This window comes from Manis pentadactyla, chromosome 4 (assembly GCF_030020395.1).
Source record: "Manis pentadactyla isolate mManPen7 chromosome 4, mManPen7.hap1, whole genome shotgun sequence".
Classification (NCBI taxonomy): domain Eukaryota; kingdom Metazoa; phylum Chordata; class Mammalia; order Pholidota; family Manidae; genus Manis; species Manis pentadactyla.
In genome coordinates this window covers 101,226,165-101,251,234 of record NC_080022.1, presented here as the reverse complement: position 1 = coordinate 101,251,234, position 25,070 = coordinate 101,226,165, and the positions used below count along the sequence as shown (strand labels likewise).

General features: G+C 39.3%; 1 protein-coding gene across 4 annotated transcripts in view; it reads right to left on the bottom strand.

Annotated features, from left to right (window-relative positions):
- Positions 1 to 25,070, bottom strand: part of SORT1 (sortilin 1) — a 91,532-nt gene that overhangs the window by 28,494 nt on the left and 37,968 nt on the right. For all 4 annotated transcript variants that reach the window (XM_036916668.2, XM_036916666.2, XM_057500560.1 and 1 more), the window contains exons 2-6: positions 13,409 to 13,468; positions 11,975 to 12,048; positions 4,155 to 4,257; positions 3,522 to 3,686; positions 417 to 490 (exon numbers count right to left, since the gene is read on the bottom strand). In XM_036916668.2, coding sequence (XP_036772563.2) covers positions 417 to 490; positions 3,522 to 3,686; positions 4,155 to 4,257; positions 11,975 to 12,048; positions 13,409 to 13,468 — 476 coding nt within the window. The remainder of the gene's footprint in view (positions 1 to 416; positions 491 to 3,521; positions 3,687 to 4,154; positions 4,258 to 11,974; positions 12,049 to 13,408; positions 13,469 to 25,070) is intronic.

The following is a 25,070-nucleotide window of genomic DNA, read 5'->3' as shown; positions in this document are numbered from 1 at the left end:
AGCTCTTTGGGTTCTCTTCTTGACTCCTTTATACATGCCATGTAACTGAAATGGATCTCTAGATGAGGAATAAATCCAGGCATAGAGAGTTATATAAGTCAAAGCTGTATTTTATGCTATTGCAATTGATGTCACCACTTCTAGAGAATAAACCTTTTGCAGGCAGTAGCTGCTCAGTCACATGCCATGTGTTACACTTAGAATCTAACATTTAGTGAGAATAAGTCTTTTTTCCCAGCAGAATTAGAAGCTCCTCCAGGTCAAGGTCTGTGTCATAGCCCCCTAGTATCCCTTCAGGCACCCTGAAGAGTACTTGGCACATAGTAAGTGCTCAATATTTATTCATATGACTTTTGGCAGCACTGTCAGGAAAGGTTTAGGGCTCTGCACATATGGAGTCCTCTGTTACTACTCACCATTTGGCCAAACATACTGCTTTGTGGATTTCTTCCCATTTTCCCCCAAAATTCTTGGACACCCACAGGCCATTCTGAAAGATTATAAATGATTTATCAAAATTCCAGCTTTGTCCTGTGCAGCTGCTTGTATGACCTTTAATAATTCATATCCAATCATTCAGGACAGTAAAAACACACAATGAAGTTCCATCCAAGCTGCCTGAGCTCCACAGACACACACATGGTTTATGGGGCCCCTTTGGGATCTTGGAAGTTCAGAGTAACAATGCTTATGATGTGCCTACTATGTGCCAGGCACTGTACCAGACCTGCTTTGGGGATACAAAGACAAATAAGATATACTCTCTGCTCCCAAGAAACTCACAGTTTAAAGAGGGGAGCAAATGAGAAGAAAGTTTGATACAATGTGGTTAAGTGTTATGGAAATACAGTCTCTGGGGTAAGAGTAGGAGAAGGGACATTCCATCAGAGATGGTTTATGAAGAGAGCTGAAACTGAGTCTTAAATGATGAACAGTGTAACCAAAAGAAGGCAAATGGGGAGACGGGATGCTATTGCACAAGACAGATTAGTCCTAGCAAAGGCAGAGAGGTGATAAAACACTGCAGGGTGTGCAGGGAACTAAAAGCCTTCAGAAGTGGATGGACCACAAATCCCAAGGTGAGGGAGGGATGAACTAATGCTGGGGAGAAAGGTGAAGGCCAGCTCATGAACAGCCCTCCCTCTACGCCATGCCAAGAAATCAGGTCTTCGTTTTGTGAGGCACTTGAAGGAGGAAGGTGGTCTAAGCAGGGGAATGACAGAGTCAATTTTACCTTTTTAGGTGAAAGAGTTGGATGACAATGGGAATGATGGATTTCAGAGGGTCCAGACTAGAAGCAGGAAAAGCAGTGAATAACCGCCCCATTAATTCACTAAGAGTTAGTGAGGCATATGTGTAGGAAGATTTAGATGCTAGATCAGTATAACTGGACAATGTTTTCTGTAGGCTGGATGGAACATATGTCAAAGTCGAACACTCTGGGATTCTGGTTAAGGGATAAGATGCACTGTGGAATCTTTAGCCAGTATAATGACTAAGGGAAGAAGAGCATGTCTGAGAGAAGAGCAAGGGAGGAGCCAGGTTTAGACTGAGTTTCAGGTGCCTGTGGGACATTTAGCTGGGCATACACAGGGGCAGAAAGATAGGAATCTGAAGCCCTACAAGGAAGCCTGGACCAGGCATAGGGATTTAAGACTCTTACATGATACAATGGTACTTAGAATGGTAAGAGTGGAAGAGATTGCTTAGAATGAAATGACCAGTAGAGATGATTTAAGGGCAGGGTGAAAGGAGTTTAAGAAAGAGACCAAGAAGGACTGGTTAGGAGGAAGGAAAGAACCTAAGGAGATGAGGTCACAGAAGCCAAGCAAGTGGAGTTCCCAAAAGGAGGGTTTGGCCAATACTTTCAAATGCAGCAGAGACTTAATAAGATAAAAATTGACAGTGTCAGTTACATTAGCAACCGGAGCCTAGTGAGCCCAGATCCAGGGGACGTGGGACAAAGATGTCCTGGTGCAGCTGAAATTAAATGGGGCTGATGTAGACAGAAATATTCCTTCAGTGTCCCCCCATTCTCATCCACCATTTTCTTTCTCTAATTTCTTGCTTTTCCTCCTCTGGTAAAGTTCACTTCCCAGCATTTCTAACTTATCTAATTCTACTTAGAAACAGGAAAGAGTCTCTGATATCATCTATCACCTACTCACACTTTAGTACAAAATGGTCCACATTTTCCACCTGATTATTTGTACTTCAAACTTACCCTTAATTGGAAGAAATTTCAGATTGTGCCTGTTTCTTCCTGAGGACAGTTTGGTCTAATAAACCTTAAGATGCTTGATAGTGGCAATGGGGCTGTCACAGGGGAGATGAATGGTTCTGTCCATTCCCATGGGGTCTCTCTGCTCCCTTGAAGGGCCTTCAGCTCAAGCTGCTGCAGGCCAATGTCCAGGAATTATTGCTTTAAGATCTGAAGCCTACCCAGCAGGCTAGTTTCCTTCCTGTGGCCTCTTTTGGCTAAGTTTAACTCTAAGCTTCCTTGAGTCCTCTAGTTTTACTTTACATCTGCTAAAGATCTACCCACAGAAGTTCCAGAATTCAGACCTCTCTTCCAGTGCCCTTCATCCTCCCTATGCCTCTCTTTTGCTCAGACTGACTTGCCCACTTTTAATGATCTTGTTTCTGTCCCCAGAATGGTCATCATAGCAATGGTTCTCAAATTTTAGTGTGCAGGCTCAGCTGGAGAGCCTATTACAAATACCAGCCACCTTGCAACCAAAAGTCATTGATGGATTGTATCTGGGTCAGGGCCAAGGCATCTGCACTTTAAACCAATCTCCCAGGGGATTCTATCTCCTATTGCTGGTCAGCAGACCACATACCAAGAAATAAAATGAGAGCCAAATAAAGGTAAAGTATAATTATGATTATCATAATGTAGCAGCTCAGCCATTCTGGGCCCTTAACATCCATGCTAAAGGAGACTGGTACTCCAGGAAACTTTCAGAAGAGCAGTGGGAGAGCCAAGGAGGGACACTGGTTCCTGGGGAGAGGACAGGAGTGTGGTAAGTCATACGGTAAGGATTACAGGGACTTAAGACTCTGGATATTTAATACATGAACATCAAAGACAGAAATCAATGGGCTTTATATACTAAGTAACTAACAAAGAAGGAAAAATTATAAAGATGTGGTTTGGCCATAGGAAAGAAACAATAACAACGTCAGCAGTTTGCCAATTTATGTTTGTGCCATGCAGCACAGGAATGGTTACTTTACAATGTTCATTACTAGTTCATCCATTTCTAGTTCATTATTCCAACAGCACATACCTATTCACTTAAAAACAATTGTAATGACAACTACACATCACACTTACCTGAAATAGATAGCACATGAAAGTTATGCCCTTTACCAAAGTGCAAAAAAAATTGGAAGAAATGCATACTTTATGCCATAAGAACTCACTAGAAAGCATTACCCTCAAGGTCCTTTTAAGACAGTATATTTTGAGACTATAAAAATACAAAAGGCTAGAGAAGTTCCTCAACTAGACTTACTTCAGTGCTGAGTGCTAGAAGATAATCGGAATTCTGAGGGCTATACATCATCTGAGTCAGAGGATGAAACGGGAGATTGGTCTGAACAAAGTTCTTTGCAAAATCTGATGATCTGAAGATTCTTCCTCCATGACTTCCTCCAGACACCTCTGCTGTTAAAATCACCTGATTAGAAATAAGCAAGTTTGGATTCAGGGTATAATACTATAAGAGCACAAGAAGTTCTCACATCATGTTCACCAGACATTAGTTAAAATTTTAGCCTCAAAAGTAAGAAGAGTTATAAAAAGAGATTAAATGCCACCCCACTTCTCAAGTATTAGTCTTATCAAAAAATATCATCCTGAATTGAGCTAAGTGCTCTGAACTATGAATTTGAGCCTGGCCAGTTTGAGATTAGCCAGTTTCCCAAAAGACTAAAATATTATCTTAAGAGGTACACATTGCAATGCTAAACAAATGCCATATAATTATGAAGTTTTATGATCAATATTAAATTATATTTGATTTTAAAATATAGTAATGGTAAACTAAATGAATACATTGCTGTGTACCACTGGCTAATTCTAGTATTAATATCTGATAGCCCTGCATGTGGTATCAAGAACAGCCTTATGTACGCATGAATCTCACCTTTCCAGAATTCTCAGGACCAATAGCCATGCCAAATTCAGTCCGAATGAAGGTGTTATTGATCAGACTTGTAATATCCTTAAAGTTCTTTCCATAGTCCTCACTAAGAGGAAGAAAACAGGACAAATCAAGAATGCAGTGATCATGGACATTGTTGGGTTCCTGCCCTACATCTGTTACCCCTTTCCATCAACTCTGTTGAGGCACTCACCCTATCCTGAACAGTTACTTGCCTCAGGGGAGCTGATTCCATTCCTAGCTCCAGTGTTGGGCCTAATTAGTGTGAAGGAAATTCTACCCACCTACTGGTGATGGGTGGAATTGGGCAGTGACCCAGATGAAGCCAATAAGACAAAAGGGGGAAATTCGGAGTCCTTTACAAAACACTTTTTCTCAGTCCCCTGATGAAATGGTCTGTCTTCCTTTAGACCAGTGTGTCTCAACCAATGTATTTTTGTGCTCCCCACTCTGCTGCAAATATTTGGTAGTATCTGGAGACATCTTTGATTATCATAGCTCAGGCTTAAGATGCTACTGGCATCTAGCAGGTACAGGCCAGGAATGCTGCTAAACATCCTTCAAAGCACAGGACAGTTCCACAATGACAAAGAACTATCTGGCTCCAAAACCAGTAATGCCAAGGCTGAGAAACCCCAATGCTGTAGTACGTGAATGCAAGAAAAAACTCCGCTAAGGCATTTTGATACAATTAGAGCACAACATGAAGTTGAAGCTAACACACGTGGAGAGCGCTGCTGGGGTAATTCTGGAATTCCAGAGAAGCACAGCCCGTGACACTGGATTGAATGGACAATGAAGCCCATCCTTTCTCTGTATTTAGTTATGAGCCATTAATTTCCTTATTATCTAATTTAGTTGTAGTTGGGATCTCTGCTAAATGTAGTCCAAAGCCTCCTAACTAATCTATTAATATATAGTATTCCTGATGAAGCTGTAAATTAAGTAGCAGGAGTCTTGAAATCTATATCCACTGCACCCCAAGATTATGATCCCTAGACACAGGTCTCTAACGCACACCACACGTGAAACACAGCTAGGAAAAACATACTTAATATCGACTCTTGGGTTGTCAAAGTTTCCCCAACAGTTCATTCCAACCATATTTGATTCCACGTTTATATTTTGAAAAATAAAAGCAAAAGCAAAAATCAGTAGCTGTTTAGCTCTGACAGGTTTAATACCACATACAGTTCTACTACAACATGATACAGAACGTAATGTCTCAGTGCACACTCAGCAGTGAAGACCACTCTGTACTGCCAGTTAGTTGGCCAGTGATCAATACAATGTACAGTGGTCTTCACTGATAGAATATGTGACTTAAAAGATGGGACAATTTTGGTAGTGGCCTTGACAAATCATCACAGAACCGCAGAACATGAGAGATGCCAGAGACTGAAGAGAGCCTCTTGTCCAACTCTCTTATTTCACAGATGAGGAGGTTCAAGGGGAGGCAGTTTATTAAAAGTCAACCTGTTAATTAAGGGAAAAATTGAAACTACAATCCAATCCTTTTAACTCTCAGCCCCAAACTAGAGACAGCTTTTAGTTATTCTCTTGTAGCCTGCAGTCTTCCTCTATTTTGCCAGGGCGTGTGGCCCGGCAGTAAACATCAGCTTAGAAGAAGCTAGAGAGAGACAAGAGGAAAGTATCTCTGAATATTTATATAGGTCCCTGACAGAGTACTAAAGCAAACTATGTGTAACTTTAAGTTGTCTGCATGATTCATCCCATATTTTAGCACACACACAGGAAAGTTCCAGATAAATAAAGCAGGGATCAAAACGCCATCCCCAGATTCCTATATTACCCTTTCTTTGGCTTTGGAGTGTAAGAAGAGCTCTTATCTCCCTGACAGCAGGCCAAATGACGTACATGAACAATTCCTAGCTTTACAGTGTACATCTCATTAATTACTCAGACAACTTTCTTAAGGGGTTTGCAGTGGTTTGATGATCACCAGCTTACAAATCTCCCCTCCTTCATCACCTCCCCAGGGAACTGCCATAAACCTATTAGCAAGCCTGCTTGCTTTTTAAGAACTTGGCACAACAAATACATCTCTGCCCTTCAGGACAAGAAAGCAACATGAGCAAAACAAAAATCATCTGCTACAGCACTCTGGTCCTTGAGCCAATTAAACTGGACCACAACAGACTAGTATCAACTTGCTGGTATTTAAGTAGGGTTCTGTTGAGGCCGTGCTGGGCTCAGGGATACATTTTTACATAACACATTATTTAAAAGTACCTTGAAGAAGAAATCAACGAATACCTTCAAAAATAAATCTACTTTTCAAATTCTATTAAACAGAGCTATGAAAGGCAGTCACATCATAAGTTAACAAAATCCTGTGAAACCAGATGCTTTAGAAACAAGTCTTTTTAATAACAACCAATTTCTGGTTACCAAAAATAAATAATCACTTTTGGATGTATCTATGGTATACATAAGAATATGCACATTTATAACTCAAGAAAATAGTGCTATAACACAAATATTTTTGGAATACAGACTTATAAACTCCAAGAACAAGAAAAATCTAGACATTAAAATAGATGGGAAAAAATAATCATCACATGAACTTTTCTAGTAAAATATACCATTAAAATTTCTAGCAAGATAGAAGCAATGAAAAGGGGTTTTTCCAGAAGACTCATGTTGACACTCAACCCAAATACCAATAGCCAACAATTACACCCTTCTTTTTGAGCACTTTTCATTTACAATATATAGGAACTCATGACCCCAGGCATTTATTCTGCAGACATTTAATGAGAAGTAATAGTAAGAGTCCTACAGTATCTCGGGGACTCTTACATTTTACTTTCTCAACAATCAAATAAGCACAGATATCCTTGTTTAGTCAGCTTCCAGACCTAACCAGTTCTCTATTCCTTTAGGTCCTTTTTGCCATGATTAAGTTTCTGTAAATTGCAACATAAAAGCACAATGATAACAAACTCTTCAAAAATAATTATAGTTTTGTAGTTTTCACTATCAGGAAAACTTACAGGAAACTCATTATTCCCATATTCTGTATTTGCAAGCTTGCCTACTCACTGAAAGGTATTTGTAACCTCAGAAATCAACTTGTGGCACTTTTGCAGTCATTTACAGACATTCATGGGGAGATGAAAAATTTGAGCCACTCAGTGCACACATTCCCAACTGAAGTCTAATAAGGGGACATTCTGTCTTCTTATTTCAGCTCCTATACTGTATCTTTTTCAAGGTCTATTTAATGCTGTGCATTTTTTATTTTTACTGGTGATTTTGCTGTTTAAAATGGCCCCTAAGCACAGTGTTGAAGTGCTGTCTAGTGTTCCTGAGCACAAGAAGGCTTTGATGTGCCTAATGAGAAAATATGGATTAGATAAGCTTCTTTCATGTATGAGGTGGTTGTGAGCTCAATGTTAGTGAATCAACAATATACGTTAAATAAGGTGTCTAACATATATTAAATTAGGTGTCTTTAAACAGAAACATATGCAAAACAACTTTCTTTATTGATCAATCGACAAAACTGAATGCTGTGACCAGAGGTTTGCAGGATCCTAGCCCTGTATCTCCCGTACAAGCAATGGTTCAGTGTTCACTAATTCAGTATTCATAGAGACTTGGCAGAACCTTACCATCATGAATAATGAGCACTGATTGTATTGAGATTTCCAATTAAAAGATCAATAGAGCTTATTAATTGTTGTAGCTTATTAAACAATGTAGCTTATTAAAATATGACAAAGGAATCAGGCCTAAAATTATTGCCAAGTAAAATTGGCAGAATTTGAATTTACATTAAACTGATCTCCCAGTACTTTAGTCTCTTTTTTGACCCCAACTGTCTAATGCTACCTACCTTACGTTTTTTTATTTTAATATTTTATTGCATTTTATCCTAATTGGAAAAGGATGCATTTTCCTGCAGAAGTTTTGAAAATGCAAGTGAGATAATAAAGAGGGAAAGATATTGCAAGTAAAACCACAGAACTTTGTCAGAAGGAACATGAATATTTATCTGGGGTTCTTATTTTGGTTTGACTGACAAGATGACTCTAAGAATAAGTATTTTCATGGGAATATTTCTTAAGTGATGAAAACCACCATTTTGATGATTTTTATATGCCCTATAAAGTTTGTAAAAGTGAAGGTGTAGCAAAATACCATCATAAGTTTCAATAAAATTTTTTAAGAAAAAACCCCCACCAAAGTGCATTTTGTAAATGGAATTTATGCCAGCCTTGTTACTAAAATATGCAGTCATTGTTAATAACCTGAAAATTAAACCAAACATATCATTAAAAAGGCTGTCATATAAGATGTCTTGGAGAGGCTGGTTTCCTGTACATTGCTTTAATATCTATTGTATACATTTAACCTTTTATTTTTAACCTCAAGTAACAAAACATCCTGAAAAACTTACACTTACTATGGAATAAATTTTCATGGGAAATCTCTTAAAGATGCCCTTATGAATTTCCAAAAATTGAACAACTCTCAATAGGAAATAAAAATCACAAAAAAAATAGCCCAGCAATTTTGTGGTAATTAGGTATAGAATTCTGGGGTAGCATAATGCTTTACATATGTTTCACTATGTTGAGCTTACCATAAAAAGTTAGACTCAGGAGACTATAAAACAAAAAGGTACAAAACTTCTTTTGGCTGTCAAAAATCAAATTGTCATCATAACTGTAATTTCCTTTCTAACTTCATATTTGTGAGAGACAAATGTATATTATAATCTATCATATGAATTATTATTCCTTAATTTGTTTAAAGCCTAGGGACTTTATTATGTCCCAAATCTCTAACAATTCTTTTTCACAACCTAAGGACGAATGTATATTCCCTCTAGCTTGGCACAGGTAAGAGACAACTACCTTCAATTCTTGTGAGCCTCTGCACCAGGGTACGTAGGCATGTGATTAGCTTCCTTTTATTTGAATGCCAAATGAACCTCTGACCACATAAGATTTAGTAGAAAAAGATAATCCAATAAGTAATATAATCATTAAATCTGTGTAAAACAGAGGAGCCTTTAGAGTGGGTTCAACAGGTTTTCATTTCTCAGTTGGGCAATCTCAACATATTCAGGACTCATCTCCATCAAGGTGTTCCTCCCTTTCCCATAACTAAGCAACACGTGCCTCTTGGCTTGCCTGTTCAACCACATGAGTCACTTCAGACCAGACCAGGCCAGCTCAGTTGGAGAGGCCACAGGCATATTTACAGTTTCCACCTAAATTCTGGAAGAGTTTCTACTTCACAGTAGGGAGGAAATAATTAATATTCAAAATGACCCTGGTAAAAACAGAGAACAAACAAACAAAAAACCCTGTTGTGGAGTATGAAGGAAAAGAACTTTAGTAACATGATACTATACAAGAAACAAATAGGATTACTCTCTAGTAAAGTATATATTAGGGGTCCCTCACAAGACTAGACAAATATAGGATAAGAAAGGCTGAGTCAGATGGTGGTAGCAACACAGCGATACTGTATTTTTGTTTTGTTTTGGGCTGTCTTAAGGTAAGCACAATATTGAAAAGCAAAAGGATGGGGAAAAAAAGCCATGAAAACACATTTCACTCCCCATGGGTGTGACTCAGGAACCTGTCAGGTCCAGTTGTAGGCACAAGATTAAAGAGCAATGTAGAGAATAAAAAGTAAATTCAGAAGGCAAGCAAAAAAGTGGCAGAAGCAATATATATAGAAAATAATTTCAACCTGGAGAAGCAGTTTAGTAAACAGCCTTCAAAACATGTAGAGATCAGAGAGGAGGTTTTCATTTGCTATTAAAAAACGAACTGGAATTTAGCATTCCTTCCAATCATGACACACATTATGTGTGATATTTATCACAGCAGCATTAATAACAGTGAAAAAATTAGGTACAACTTAAGTGTCCAAGAGAATAATGACTAAGTAAATTCTGGGTTATTGGCAGATGGGACATGAAAAACATCACGGTATGAGCACTGACCAATGAGAATGAATACAGGCTGTAAAGCCAGGTGTTATTAACTCCCATATGTTGACAAGGGTGGGGATGTGTATGTATTTGTAGAAGCCATGGAGGCATCTGGGCGTAGGCAATCACTTTTTACCAACTGGCATGGAAGGCTTTCAATTCATTTTAACAACTGGTACAACAGTGCCAGTACATGCTGGCTACATGCCACCCCTGGCTGTTGACATGACAGCAGCTAACCCCACCAAGTTCTTACTCCATGGCAGGTACTGCAGAGCAAAACCCATAACAGCTCTAAGGTAGCCATTATTATCATTTTTCTTTTACAAATGACAAAGAAGACTCAAGGAGATTAAATGACTTGTCAGAGTTCATTGTGCTTGCAAACAACAGTGCTGAGATTCAATCCCAGGCCTATTTGCAAACAAAACCTGGCAACTTTACATTTTACCATGTTGCGTCCCAAGTCTATACAGCCATATGATTAAATATATTAAGATTACACTTGACTTTAGGGTAAATTTTTTCTTTCCCTTAAAATTTCCGAATGTTTTACCGTGGAATTGTATTGCTTTTATGATGAAAGATACTGGTAAGGAAAATTGTATCATAAGTAAAAATTTTATGATAGCAAGGTTTCTTAAACACTGGAGTTACTTAAGTCACAAACATTTGTAATGTATTTTCTCATGCATTTTTTTTCCTCCACAAATGGGATACCTTTTATCTGTCCGAAATGGTTCAACTACTGTTCTAACTGAACAAAAAAAAAACCTAGAAATTATGGCCCTTTCTAAAACTAGGGCTCCATAGTACATTGCCAATGTTTATCAAACAAATAAACATGTATTATCAGTCTAAAAATTATAGAGAAGCCAAGGCATTCATTCATTCGCTCACTTACCGTGTACTGCCTGCCTATGTGTCATTTTGGCTAGTTGTTGGACAACCCTAAGTTAGTCAAGAACCTTGCCATTAAGGAGCTTACAGCAATTCCAAACAATACCTTCTTGGCCTACTTGTAAGCCAATGTCACTGTGCTGAAGGACAGAGAGCACTGGTTAAAAGATCACAGTTAAATAAAGAACCCTGATAAAGTAGGATGAATCCCGGGAGATCCCCTAGCCCTGGGCGTAGTTTGATGTCAACTGCTGGGGTGTCATATTTCTTTAGGTCCCTTGGGAAAAAATGGGATAGACACAAATGACTGACAAGACAATCAACAATTTCTGGGAGTTGGCTTGTCTTGAATCTATCCTACTATTAACCAAACTATACCTTTGAGAAGACAACTCTAAAACTGAATGTCACAGTACAGGTTATGGTTCCAGAACATATGCTGCCATCATTACCACCTACATGTCAACACCACATGTCAGTTTGGTAGGTCTGATCTAGAAACAACCTGTTTGGGCCTCAAAATGTTATATAAGTAATATTCACTTGGAAGGTACAGTGAGGATTATTATTTCAGGGATATACAAGCCATTTTGTGCTTATAATAAATACAAAGATGGTTAAACTTCCTACAAATAAATACCCATTTAAGTTAACAAACATACACCCCGTAGACTCTTTCATCTTCTGTTATAGTTTTGCCATTCAGTCAGGTCAATCTAATCTCCTTGGAACTAGATCCCTTTTCATACTTCTTCAGATTGCTAAATAGATATTTAAAAATATGCTGAGTGTGACAGTCCTGTGAAAATTTAAGATAGCTAGATCTTTTAAATCAACTGTTAGATTTCATCAGGTCTAGAAAAGCAGAGAAAAATTCACAATGTGTTACTCAGTCAATGCCCAAGCCCTATATTATGCATCTCACCTTCGATACAGCTTGGACTGTCCAAAAGTCATAATTACCAGAGGTACATGGAAGGTAGTCAAGACTAGAATGATCTGGAGAGAGACAAAAGCATGTGGTCAATAAGACAGATAGTTCAGTTACATGCTTGCATGTGATGAGATTAATCCTACCTCTGAAAGACTGCCAAAAGCCCTGCTTTGTAGTAGCCTATGTTGTAATATATCTGAAAACCTAGACGGACAAAGTTACTAGGGCTTATAATGATTCAAGAGTTCAACTCATTTGTTGTTGCCTATACCTGAAGCAGTGAGGTAGCATTAATTAACAACACATTACAATAAAGAAAGGTTTTAACTTTTTTTTATCCATATCGTTATAAGATATTCTCAGGCAAAAATCATCTTTCTCTTACAGAGGCTAGAATAGTATGCGTGTTCTAATAGAGGTCACTGTATCATATATGCATCCTTTTCTTCTCCTTGTATTTTTAAAATAATTTTTAAAGTATTTGTCTAGAGAAAAACATGAATGAGGAAAGGATTCTGATAGAACAGTACAAGAAACTAAGAAGGCTCAAACAGCCACATAACAAGAAATCTTGCAGATGCCAACTATCTTAGATAAATGGAAAAATCATGGAAATTAGGTCACAACTCAAATTTTAGAAGAAATTGAGACATGCTTAAGGAAATTCTACCAGAAGTTTAAAAATTAATTAAAATAAGAAACTTAAGACTTGCATCAAAATTACATTTCTTTCAGATCCTGATATAGCCATCATGAGCCTTGATGCCATGATATATACATTACTGCACTACCAGAGGTAGCTCTTGAGGCAGGACAACAGAGCCAGGTAACACCAAGTCCTGACTCAAAACTTGAGGCCAATGCTTCCTCGGCACAAGCTCCTACTAGATTGCTCCACATTAGTAGAGATGACTGACTTTCCCACTCCCTCAACCAGGGCAGTTCCCGCTTTGTGGAAGGGTAAGGGCCAACAGATGGCCATGAGTCCATGGGTGCCACGGCCCTTCGACAAAAGCTGTGGGAAAGGACATGGGAACAGTGCAGTTGGGAAAATGCCCAGTCATGCAATGTGCAGCTTTCTGCTTCCACACAAGGGTTTTCCCAAGTATTATGAGGGTCCCTTCTTAGCACATGGCACTCTCTTTCCTCTTTTTCCTTCTTGCTCATCTTGATGCCAAGGTGCCATCAAAGGACTAAAAAAGGTGGCTATCTTTCCTTTACTGAAGAAGGTGGTCACAAGATGTTCCCTGTTCCAAAGCAATACCAAACTGAGCACAGCTTTCTGGAAGTCTGTCCTGCAAGCATGCACTTTCTACTGTTGAGGTTAGAGAAATTTCAGGAAGGAACAACATTCAGGGCTTAAACTCCCACAATCTACATCTTCTTCCTGCTAGGCTGAATTAACAGACTCAAAGTATTACTTACCCCAGTGCTATCTCCAACCCACGACAGGGATACTGAGCCACTGAGATCATCAAACACATGCTATAAAGAAAAAAACATTTATTTAGAAATGACATCTCTCCTTTAATCTTTGACTTCCTTAAATAATTAAGACAACTATTATTTTCAAAGTAATTAAATTCATAATTATAAGAAAATAGGAACCCCCAGAACAAAATCTGGGGGAGAGAGAATTTAACTGCTTAATGTGAATTACAAATAACTTGGAAATTTTCTCTCTCAGACAAAAAGTAAGCCAAGCAGTGAGTTTTCTTCACTGTACCAGATGGAGAGATGGGATAGTCTAGTTGCTTTCTCCAACAGAACTAAATATAAAGATACAGAAAGTATTCTTAGGATGCTTTAAAACAAGAGATCACAGCCCACATTGACAGATATAATTGTAACCCAATCAGGAGAATTTAAATTTTTCTAAGCAGCCATCACAGTATAGTTGCATAGCTAATATCTGGATTCCTTTTGCTTCTAGGCTAACTCACTCAAAATGACAAGGGACAGAAGCAGGTAGAAATGCCCTTGCTTCATCTTTTTATTTAATAATAGTAATGACAGAAGGATGACCTTAATAGAGTTGTGGTGAGTGAGAAGACAAAAAGGATGAGCTGGTATATTACCATCCAAAATATGGTTAGGATGTTGAAATGTAGTTATAATAATCATTGTAAGTGCTTTTGGGTTTTGTTTTTCAAATGGTTTCTTCTCTATTTACAAAACAGTATATATCCATTATAGAAAATGTAGACAATAGTAAGGAGGCTTAATACAGAAAATATAAATCATTCATAATCCTATCACACAAAGATATTCAAGGTTAATGTATGTAATCTTCTAGTCTCTATCTTTATTTTAACTGACAAAGAAATAATTCCAAAAAGGCAAATACTAGCACTTGGTAAAAATTCCCAACCATATAGAAATGTATATAATAAAAAGCGAAGATCCTTCCTCTGCCCCTGCCACATGCCCTATATCCCACAGGGGTTAATAGTTTACTATACATTTCTACTAAATGTTGACAATTATGCTTTTCTCTTATGAAACTTCTATCTTATTAAGAATATTTTTAATCTTAGACACACCCTGAATTTCCAAATATGAGCAGTTCCTTAGAAGCAGAGGATATAACTTTATACTTCTTGGTATTCCTGTGCCTACCACAATACTTTGTACACTCAATAAGCATTTATTGAAAATGATTATACATCCTTCTCAAACCACAAACTCAGTCTCAAAATAGAACATGTCTATAAATGGTTGGGTGCCAGCTGCTTGGTCATTCAAGACACCAATCCCAATGGAGAAGCCTGAAGAAACAGAATTCAAAACACCAACTGTTTTGCTTGTCTTCTAATTTTTTTCTTCTGTGGTCCTTCTGAATGGGCCTCTGAATTCACCTATGCTATTTCCCTTCTGGACTATAAGTACCTTTGAGGCCAGTGGAATCTCTTGTACAGCCTCTGTTAAGAGTACAATGAGTGCCTCACAGAAGGGCTTGCTCCATAAATGGTGGTTAACTCAAATGCTTGGGCAGAGCTTCTCACAGCCTCTGCAGGACAAAAAGGCTATTCATATGTGTAAGCTGGCCAAGTATCTGAGAAAAAGTAGGGCTACTAGAGACATCTGGAACCAGAAGCTTAAAAACTGACACAGCAGTGTGTCTTGTAAGACACTTCACACACAGCAACATGGCATGTTCTCTGAAGTTACATCAATGAGCTCCTTGAGAAGGAATAGCCAGAACTACTACAGTACCAGACAGACCACTTGGGAAACAGTCATCTAAACATAGGCTATTTTTCTAAGGAGCACTCTGGTCACAACAACTGACTAGGACAAGAAACAAATTCCACTACTCGAGGTCTGGCTGTCTTGATCAGGGCTCAAGGTAGTTAGTGTTGCGCCAATCAGGACCTGCAACTGTCGCTTTTCAGGTAATGCGCTACATACCTACCCAGTCAGCGCATGCTGGCATTACTCACATTTTCCTGTCACCCAGTCCCAGGAGGAGGATTATTAAAAGTCACTAGCAACCCTCATCTTAACCTAAAAAACTCAAGTTGACCTCTTTCATCATCCAAAGAGTTCCTTTGAAAACATAGGCCAGATTTATTAGCTGTAACTGTGGTCCTCTGCCACCCTTAACCTTCCCTCCCCTTCAATCTCAACAACCAACTAAATTTTACTTTTGAAAATATACAAATTCACTGGAAAAAACTCATCTGTCTACAGCAAAGGCAACTAATTTGTTATACTTTAGTCTTTAACGTTTGTATATTGGTGAAAGTAAAAGAGAAACATAAAGTCAGATCTAACAACAGACAAAACTTCAGGTGCAAAGAAAAGTCATATAAAAGAAGGTTAATCCAGGGCAGTTGTAGGGCCAAGAGCACAGTTACAATCCTTCCCTCTTCAATGGCAGAAAGATTATGGGTGTCCAGGAAAGGGTGGACAACCTGGTCATGGCTAGGAGACAGAAGTTACAAGTGTCAGCAAAAGGCCTTCATATTCTAATGCTTTAATCATTTATCGTAGTTACACAATGTACATGTCACTCTACATTGTGGTGGCATCTGAGATATTTCAAAATATATATTACTTCTAATTATACCAACAAGAACCTCATTTGTCTCCCCACTAGACCTGAAGCCCATCTGGTGCAGGGGCCAAGCCTATTCACTTTTGAGACTAAAATATAGTATAGCACATGGAAGGCATTCTATAAATATTAAATTTCATTTTCTTTAAGAACTAGTTGTGAAGCTGTGAAAAGAAGGATGACAAAATGAAAAGATAAGGCCAGACCCACCCAATTTCCCCATGACAGAATGAGTATGAAATATATAAGTTCTATTCTGAGAGGACTTCTGCTTCAGGCCAAGATGGAGTAACAGGGATCAGATTTACCTTCCCACTTGGAACAATTAAAGAACACAGGATATCTGAGACAATAGTTTTCAAAAGACTGGATTTCAGACAATAAAAGACAATGATCCCTGAGAGACAAGAAGCAAACAAGGGTCTACACCTGCTCTAGTTTACTGGCTGGAGAGAATTTCCAGGCCACAGTGCAGGGAAGGGGAATTCAAGCAGAGCCCTCTCTCAGTTTAGGAGAATGAACTGATAGCCTGGGAAGGCCAAAGAGGCTGGAGTTTACAGGGTAGAGTACTAGAGAGGAGAGGGCTACACAGAAAGATACACAGACTGGCTCCCAACCACCTTGCCAAGTCTTCAGCTGAATTACTATTCGGCACAAGCATGTGAGGAAACCACCTGAGGCCAGGGAAAGCTCCACCTGAAAAAACTGAAGGAAACAATACCTGGGCCTCACGCAGGACCAGAAATAATTCCTGTCCCAATGACCATAGTAGGAAATCTCATACTTCACAAGGAACTGGATAGAGTACTCAGAAAAGTTTTACCTCAGTAAAGAAGAAAAATTAAACTCTAGGCTAAATGTTTCTGGTCTTGCCCAAGAAGCTTAAAAGCAAGACCAAAAAGGACCAAACTATTGCCAAGTAACTTACGTTCCAGAACAAAGTTCAAGAATATAGAAATAGGACCTGGGCAGAAGATGGCGGCATGAGTAGAGCAGCGGAAATCTCCTCCCAAAACAACATATATCTATGAAAATATAACAAAGACAACCCTTCCTAGAATAAAGACCAGAGGACACAGGACAATATCCAGACCACATCCGCACCTGAGAGAACCCAGCGCCTCGCGAAGGGGGTAAGATACAAGCCCCGGCCCCGCGGGAGCCGAGCGCCCCTCCCCCCAGCTCCCGGCGGGAGAAGAGCAGGCAGAGCGGGAGGGAGACGGAGCTCAGGACTGCCGAACACCCAGCCCCAGCCATCCGGGCCAGAGTGCAGGGCGCTCGATACTAGGAAAACAGGGCAGCGAGAACAGTGAGCAGGCACTGGAGGCTGGGGGACAGAGGGCATAAGAAAAGCGCGCGACCATTTTTTTTTTTTTTGCTTTTTTGCTGTTTTGTTTTGGCGAGCGCTTTTTGGAAGTCTTAAAGGGATAGGGACCCCAATACTAGGGAAACAGGGCAGAAAGACTGGTGAGCAGAGGCCTGAGGCTGGCACTGAAGAATAAAGAAAAACGAACGACCACCTTTTTTTTTTTTTTTTTTTTAAATTAAAAACTTTTTTTTTCTTTTTTTTTTTGGTGGGCGTTGTTTTGTTTTGGCGGGTGCTTTTTGGAAGTCTTAAAGGGGCAGGGCGGGTCACTTAATCCAGAGGTAGGGAATCCGGGATCTCTGGGCACCCTAACCCCTGGGTTGCAGGGAGCAGGGAGGCCCCTTACGGAGACAAATAGCCTCCCAGCCGCTCCTGCTCCAACGCGACTCCACCATTTTGGAGTAGCTGCCCGAGCCAGGCCACGCCCACAGCAACAGCGGAGATTAACTCCATAGCAGCCGGGCAGGAAGCAGAAACCCTGTCTGCGCGCAGCTGCGCACCACAAGCCACTAGAGGCCGCTGTTCTCCCAGGAGAGGAGGGCCACAAACCAACAAGAAAGGAAGTCCTTCCAGCCGTCACTCGTCCCAGTTCTGCAGACTATTCCTATCACCATGAAAAGGCAAAGCTACAGGCTGACAAAGATCACAGAGACAACACCAGAGAAGGAGACAGACCTAACCAGTCTCCCTGAAAAAGAATTCAAAATAAGAATCATAAACATGCTGACAGAGATGCAGAGAAATACGCAAGAGAAATGGGATGAAGTCCGGAAGGAGATCACAGATGCCAGAAAGGAGATCGCAGAAATGAAACAAACTCTGGAAGGCTTTATAAGCAGAATGGATAGGATGCAAGAGGCCATTGATGGAATTGAAATCAGAGAACAGGAACGCATAGAAGCTGACATAGAGAGAGACAAAAGGATCTCCAGGAATGAAACAATATTAAGAGAACTGTGTGACCAATCCAAAAGGAACAATATCCGTATTATAGGGGTCCCAGAAGAAGAAGAGAGAGGAAAAGAGATGGAAAGTATCTTAGAAGAAATAATTGCTGAAAACTTCCCCACACTGGGGGAGGAAGTAATCGAACAGACCACGGAAATACACAGAACCCCCAACAGAAAGGATCCAAGAAGGGCAACACCAAGACACATAATAATTAAAATGGCAAAGATCAAGGACAAGGAAAGAGTGTTAAAGGCAGCTAGAGAGAAAAAAAAGGTCACCTATAAAGGGAAACCCATCAGGCTAACGTCAGATTTCTCAACAGAAACCCTACAGGCCAGAAGAGAATGACATGATATATTTAATACAATGAAACAGAAGGGCCTTGAACCAAAGATACTGTATCCAGCACGACTATCATTCAAATATGACGGTGGGATTAAACAATTCCCAGACAAACAAAAGCTGAGGGAATTTGCTTTCCACAAACCACCTCTACAGAACATCTTACAGGGACTGCTCTAGATGGGAGCACTACTAGAAAGAGCACAGCACAAAACACCCAACATATGAAGAATCGAGGAGGAGGAACAAGAAGGGAGAGAAGAAAAGAATCTCCAGATAGTGTATATAACAGCTCAATAAGCGAGCTAAGTTAGGCAGTAAGATACTAAAGAGGCTAACCTTGAACCTTTGGTAACCACGAATTTAAAGCCTGCAATGGCAATAAGTACATATCTTTCAATAGTCACCCTAAATGTTAATGGGTTGAATGCACCAATCAAAAGACACAGAGTAACAGAATGGATAAAAAAGCAAGACCCATCTATATACTGCTTACAAGAAACTCACCTCAAACCCAAAGACATGTACAGACTAAAAGTCAAGGGATGGAAAAACATATTTCAAGCAAACAACAGTGAGAAGAAAGCAGGGGTTGCAGTACTAATATCAGACAAAATAGACTTCAAAACAAAGAAAGTAACAAGAGATAAAGAAGGACACTACATAATGATAAAGGGCTCAGTCAAACAAGAGGATATAACCATTCTAAATATATATGCACCCAACACAGGAGCACCAGCATATGTGAAACAAATACTAACAGAACTAAAGGGGGATATAGACTGAAATGCATTCATTCTAGGAGACTTCAACACACCACTCACCCCAAAGGATAGATCCACTGGGCAGAAAATAAGTAAGGACACGGAAGCACTGAACAACACAGTAGAGCAGATGGACCTAATAGACATCTATAGAACTCTACATCCAAAAGCAGCGGGATATACATTCTTCTCAAGTGCACATGGAACATCCTCCAGAATAGACCACATACTAGGCCACAAAAAGAGCCTCAGAAAATTCCAAAAGATTGAAATCCTACAAACCAACTTTTCAGACCACAAAGGCATAAAACTAGAAATAAACTGTACAAAGAAAGCAAAGAGGCTCACAAACACATGGAGGCTTAACAACACGCTCCTAAATAATCAATGGATCAATGACCAAATCGAAATGGAGATCCAGCAATATATGGAAACAAATGACAACAACAACACTAAGCCCCAACTTCTGTGGGACACAGCAAAAGCAGTCTTAAGAGGAAAGTATATAGCAATCCAAGCATATTTAAAAAAGGAAGAGCAATCCCAAATGAATGGTCTAATGTCACAATTATCAAAATTGGAAAAAGAAGAACAGATGAGGCCTAAGGTCAGCAGAAGGAGGGACATAATAAAGATCAGAGAAGAAATAAATAAAATTGAGAAGAATAAAACAATAGCAAAAATCAATGAAACCAAGAGCTGGTTCTTCGAGAAAATAAACAAAATAGATAAGCCTCTAGCCAGACTTATTAAGAAGAAAAGAGAGTCAACACAAATCAACAGTATCAGAAACGAGAAAGGAAAAATCACGACGGACCCCACGGAAATGCAAAGAATTATTGGAGAATACTATGAAAACCCATATGCTAACAAGCTGGGAAACCTAGGAGAAATGGACAACTTCCTAGAAAAATATAACCTTCCAAGATTGACCCAGGAAGAAACAGAAAATCTAAACAGACCAATTACCAGCAACGAAATTGAAGCGGTAATCAAAAAACTACCAAAGAACAAAACCCCCGGGCCAGATGGATTTACCTCGGAATTTTATCAGACATACAGGGAAGACATAATACCCATTCTCCTTAGAGTTTTCCAAAAAATAGAGGAGGAGGGGATACTCCCAAACTCATTCTATGAAGCTAACATCACCCTAATACCAAAACCAGGCAAAGACCCCACCAAAAAAGAAAACTACAGACCAATACCCCTGATGAACGTAGATGCAAAAATACTCAACAAAATATTAGCAAACCGAATTCAAAAATACATCAAAAGGATCATACACCATGACCAAGTGGGATTCATCCCAGGGATGCAAGGATGGTACAACATTCGAAAGTCCATCAACATCATCCACCACATCAACAAAAAGAAAGACAAAAACCACATGATCATCTCCATAGATGCTGAAAAAGCATTTGACAAAGTTCAACATCCATTCATGTTAAAAACTCTCAGCAAAATGGGAATAGAGGGCAAGTACCTCAACATAATAAAGGCCATCTATGATAAACCCACAGCCAACATTATATTGAACAGCGAGAAGCTGAAAGCATTTCCTCTGAGATCGGGAACTAGACAGGGATGCCCACTCTCTCCACTGTTATTTAACATAGTACTGGAGGTCCTAGCCACAGCAATCAGACAAAATAAAGAAATACAAGGAATCCAGATTGGTAAAGAAGAAGTTAAACTGTCACTATTTGCAGATGACATGATACTGTACATAAAAAACCCTAAAGACTCCACCCCAAAACTACTAGAACTGATATCGGAATACAGCAAAGTTGCAGGATACAAAATCAACACACAGAAATCTGTGGCTTTCCTATATACTAACAATATAGAAACAGAAAGAGCCAACAGAAAGAGAAATCAGGAAAACAACTCCATTCACAATTGCATCAAAAAAAATAAAATACCTAGGAATAAACCTAACCAAAGAAGTGAAAGACTTATACTCTGAAAACTACAAGTCACTCTTAAGAGAAATTAAAGGGGACACTAACAGATGGAAACTCATCCCATGCTCGTGGCTAGGAAGAATTAATATCGTTAAAATGGCCATCCTGCCCAAAGCAATATACAGATTTGATGCAATCCCTATGAAACTACCAGCAACATTCTTCAATGAACTGGAACAAATAATTCAAAAATTCATATGGAAACACCAAAGACCCCGAATAGCCAAAGCAATCCTGAGAAAGAAGAATAAAGTAGGGGGGATCTCACTCCCCAACTTCAAGCTCTACTATAAAGCCATAGTAATCAAGACAATTTGGTACTGGCACAAGAGCAGAGCCACAGACCAATGGAACAGACTAGAGAATCCAGACATTAACCCAGACATATATGGTCAATTAATATTTGATAAAGGAGCCATGAACATACAATGGCGAAATGACAGTCTCTTCAACAGGTGGTGCTGGCAAAACTGGACAGCTACATGTAGGAGAATGAAACTGGACCATTGTCTAACCCCATATACAAAAGTAAACTCAAAATGGATCAAAGACCTGAATGTAAGCCATGAAACCATTAAACTCTTGGAAGAAAACATAGGCGAAAACCTCTTAGACATAAACATGAGTGACCTCTTCTTGAACATATCTCCCCGGGCAAGGAAAACAACAGCAAAAATGAGTAAGTGGGACTATATTAAGCTGAAAAGCTTCTGTACAGCAAAAGACACCATCAATAGAACAAGAAGGATCCCTACAGTATGGGAGAATATATTTGAAAATGACACATCCGATAAAGGCTTGACGTCCAGAATATATAAGGAGCTCTCACGCCTCAACAAACAAAAAACAAATAATCCAATTAAAAAATGGGCAGAGGAACTGAACAGACAGTTCTCCAAAAAAGAAATACAGATGGCCAACAGACACATGAAAAGATGCTCCACATCGCTAATTATCAGAGAAATGCAAATTAAAACTACAATGAGGTATCACCTCACACCAGTAAGGATGGCTGCCATCCAAAAGACAAACAACAATAAATGTTGGTGAGGCTGTGGAGAAAGGGGAACCCTCCTACACTGCTGGTGGGAATGTAAGTTAGTTCAACCATTGTGGAAAGCAGTATGGAGGTACATCAAAATGCTCAAAACAGACTTACCATTTGACCCAGGAATTCCACTCCTAGGAATTTACCCTAAGAACGCAGCAATCAAGTTTGAGAAAGACAGATGCACCCCTATGTTTATTGCAGCACTATTTACAATAGCCAAGAATTGGAAGCAATCTAAATGTCCATCAATAGATGAATGGATAAAGAAGATGTGGTACAAATACACAATGGAATACTACTCAGCCATAAGAAAAGGGCAAATCCAATCATTTGCAGCAACATGGATGGAGCTGGAGGGTATTATGCTCAGTGAAACAAGCCAAGCGGAGAAAGAGAAATACCAAATGATTTCACTTATCTGTGGAATATAAGAACAAAGGAAAAACTGAAGGAACAAAACAGCAGCAGAATCACAGAACTCAAGAATGGACTAACAGGTACCAAAGGGAAAAGGACTGGGGAGGATGGGTGGGTAGGGAGGGATAAGGGGGGGAGAAGCAGGGGGGTATTAAGATTAACATGCATGGGGGGGGTAGGAGAAAAGGGAGGGCTGTACAACACAGAGAAGGCAAGTAGTGATTCTACAACATTTTGCTATGCTGATGGACAGTGACTGTAAAGGGGTTTATAGGGGAGACCTGGTATAGGGGAGAGCCTAGTAAACATAATATTCATCATGTAAGTGTAGATTAGTGATAGCAAAAAAAAAAAAAAAAAAAAAGGGCAGTTCCTGTGTGGTAACCTCCAACAAGTTCTACACAAGGGTATAAAGGGCATATAAAAGTGTAGGCAAAGGGTCTGTTTGTGTTTATACAGAGGATCAAAGCCTAATTGGGCTACCCCGAAAATGAACTAAGATACGATATGAAAAAGAACTTCCAACATCTGCACTCTCTGGAAGACTCATGCCAGAAGATGATCATCAAAAAACCCCAACAAAGATCCATGCACTGCTACAGCTGTAGATGCACTCATCCCACCAGTTCCTGGACTTGCCATGGGAATGAGGAAGGAGATATCTAAGCTGGCCTGTGCATACAGTAAAACAACAAATTTGACTGGATCTATACTGTTGGAACTCAACCAAGAATTTGGAGAAGTGCAAATTGTAGCGCTCCAAAGTCTTACAACTACAGACTATTTACTGTTAAAAGAACATATGGCATGTGAACAATCCCCAGGAATGGGTTGTTTTAATTTGTCTGATTTCTCTCAGACTGTTCAAGTTCAGTTGGACAATATCCACCATATCATAGATAAGTTTTCACAAATGCCTAAGGTGCCTTAATGGTTTTCTTTGTTTCACTGGAGATGGCTGGTAATTACAGATATGCTTTGGTTATGTAACTATACTCCTATTATGTTAATGTGTGTGCGCAATTTAAGTAGTAGCTTAAAACCTATATATGCTGAAGTTACTCTACAAGAAGATATGTCAAAGAAATAATCAATCTTCCCATGTTTTCTTCCGTCTGCTACTTCTATAGCTTTTCTTCTTCCTTCCTAATTACAACCCTTAAATAGAATTCGTGCCTCATATCAAATTTACCGAGTATCATAACTCCTCCAAGTGGTAAAGATACCTCAAGACAAATGCTGGGCATAGAAGCCACAGGGCATAAATATGCAAAGAAGTAAAAAGCTAACCTTTTCAAACAATAAGGCTTCCCTCTCACTTACCAACTTCACATTTCCCTGTATGGCCCCGGAAGATGACTGGTTAGCCAGAGACGGGTAAGATTCCTCAAGGGAGGAACAACCTAAGACAGGCACAGTCGCAGGGGGGCCATCAGGTGAGAAATCGGGGATCAACAGAGGTGAGGCTTAGAACCTCACCCCCCCTGTTCTGAGAGAAATCTTCTGCATACGTGGATGTTTTATTGCCCTGGTCTAGCTTGGATTAACACGTAGTCTACAGGCACACACCTGATCATCTACATTTGCTCTCTTACAACACTAAACTATGTTTTCTACCTTTATCTTGTATCTACCTACCACTTCAGCATTTTATTAAAAATAATAATAATAAAGAGAGAAATGTGGTATCCACATATAATCAAGTATAAAAACCAAATGAGTATTCATATTTGAACTGACTGTTTAGAGTTCATAATGCATGAGCAAAACCGAAAGTTTCTGTGATGACTACCCTTGTACTGTTCACTATGTAACTTATTCATTATGTAAGAATTTGTTCTACATGTAAGAACTTGTTTGTTATGCCTCAGAAGATTGGAGACTGACGAAAATTAGGCTTTGGGTGGATTAATGATTGTGCATTGAGCATTGACTCCCCTATACAGAATTTTATTGTCGTTAACAACCATTTGATCAATAAATATGAGAGATGCCCTCACAAAAAAAAAAAAAAAAAAGGACAGACTTCCAATGGTAAAATAAATAAGTAACCGGGATGTAATGTATAGCATAAGGAATATAGTCAAGATATTGTAACAGCTTGGTAGGGTGATAGCTGGAACCTAGAATTATGTATATAAATGTTCTACCACTGTGTTGTACACTTGA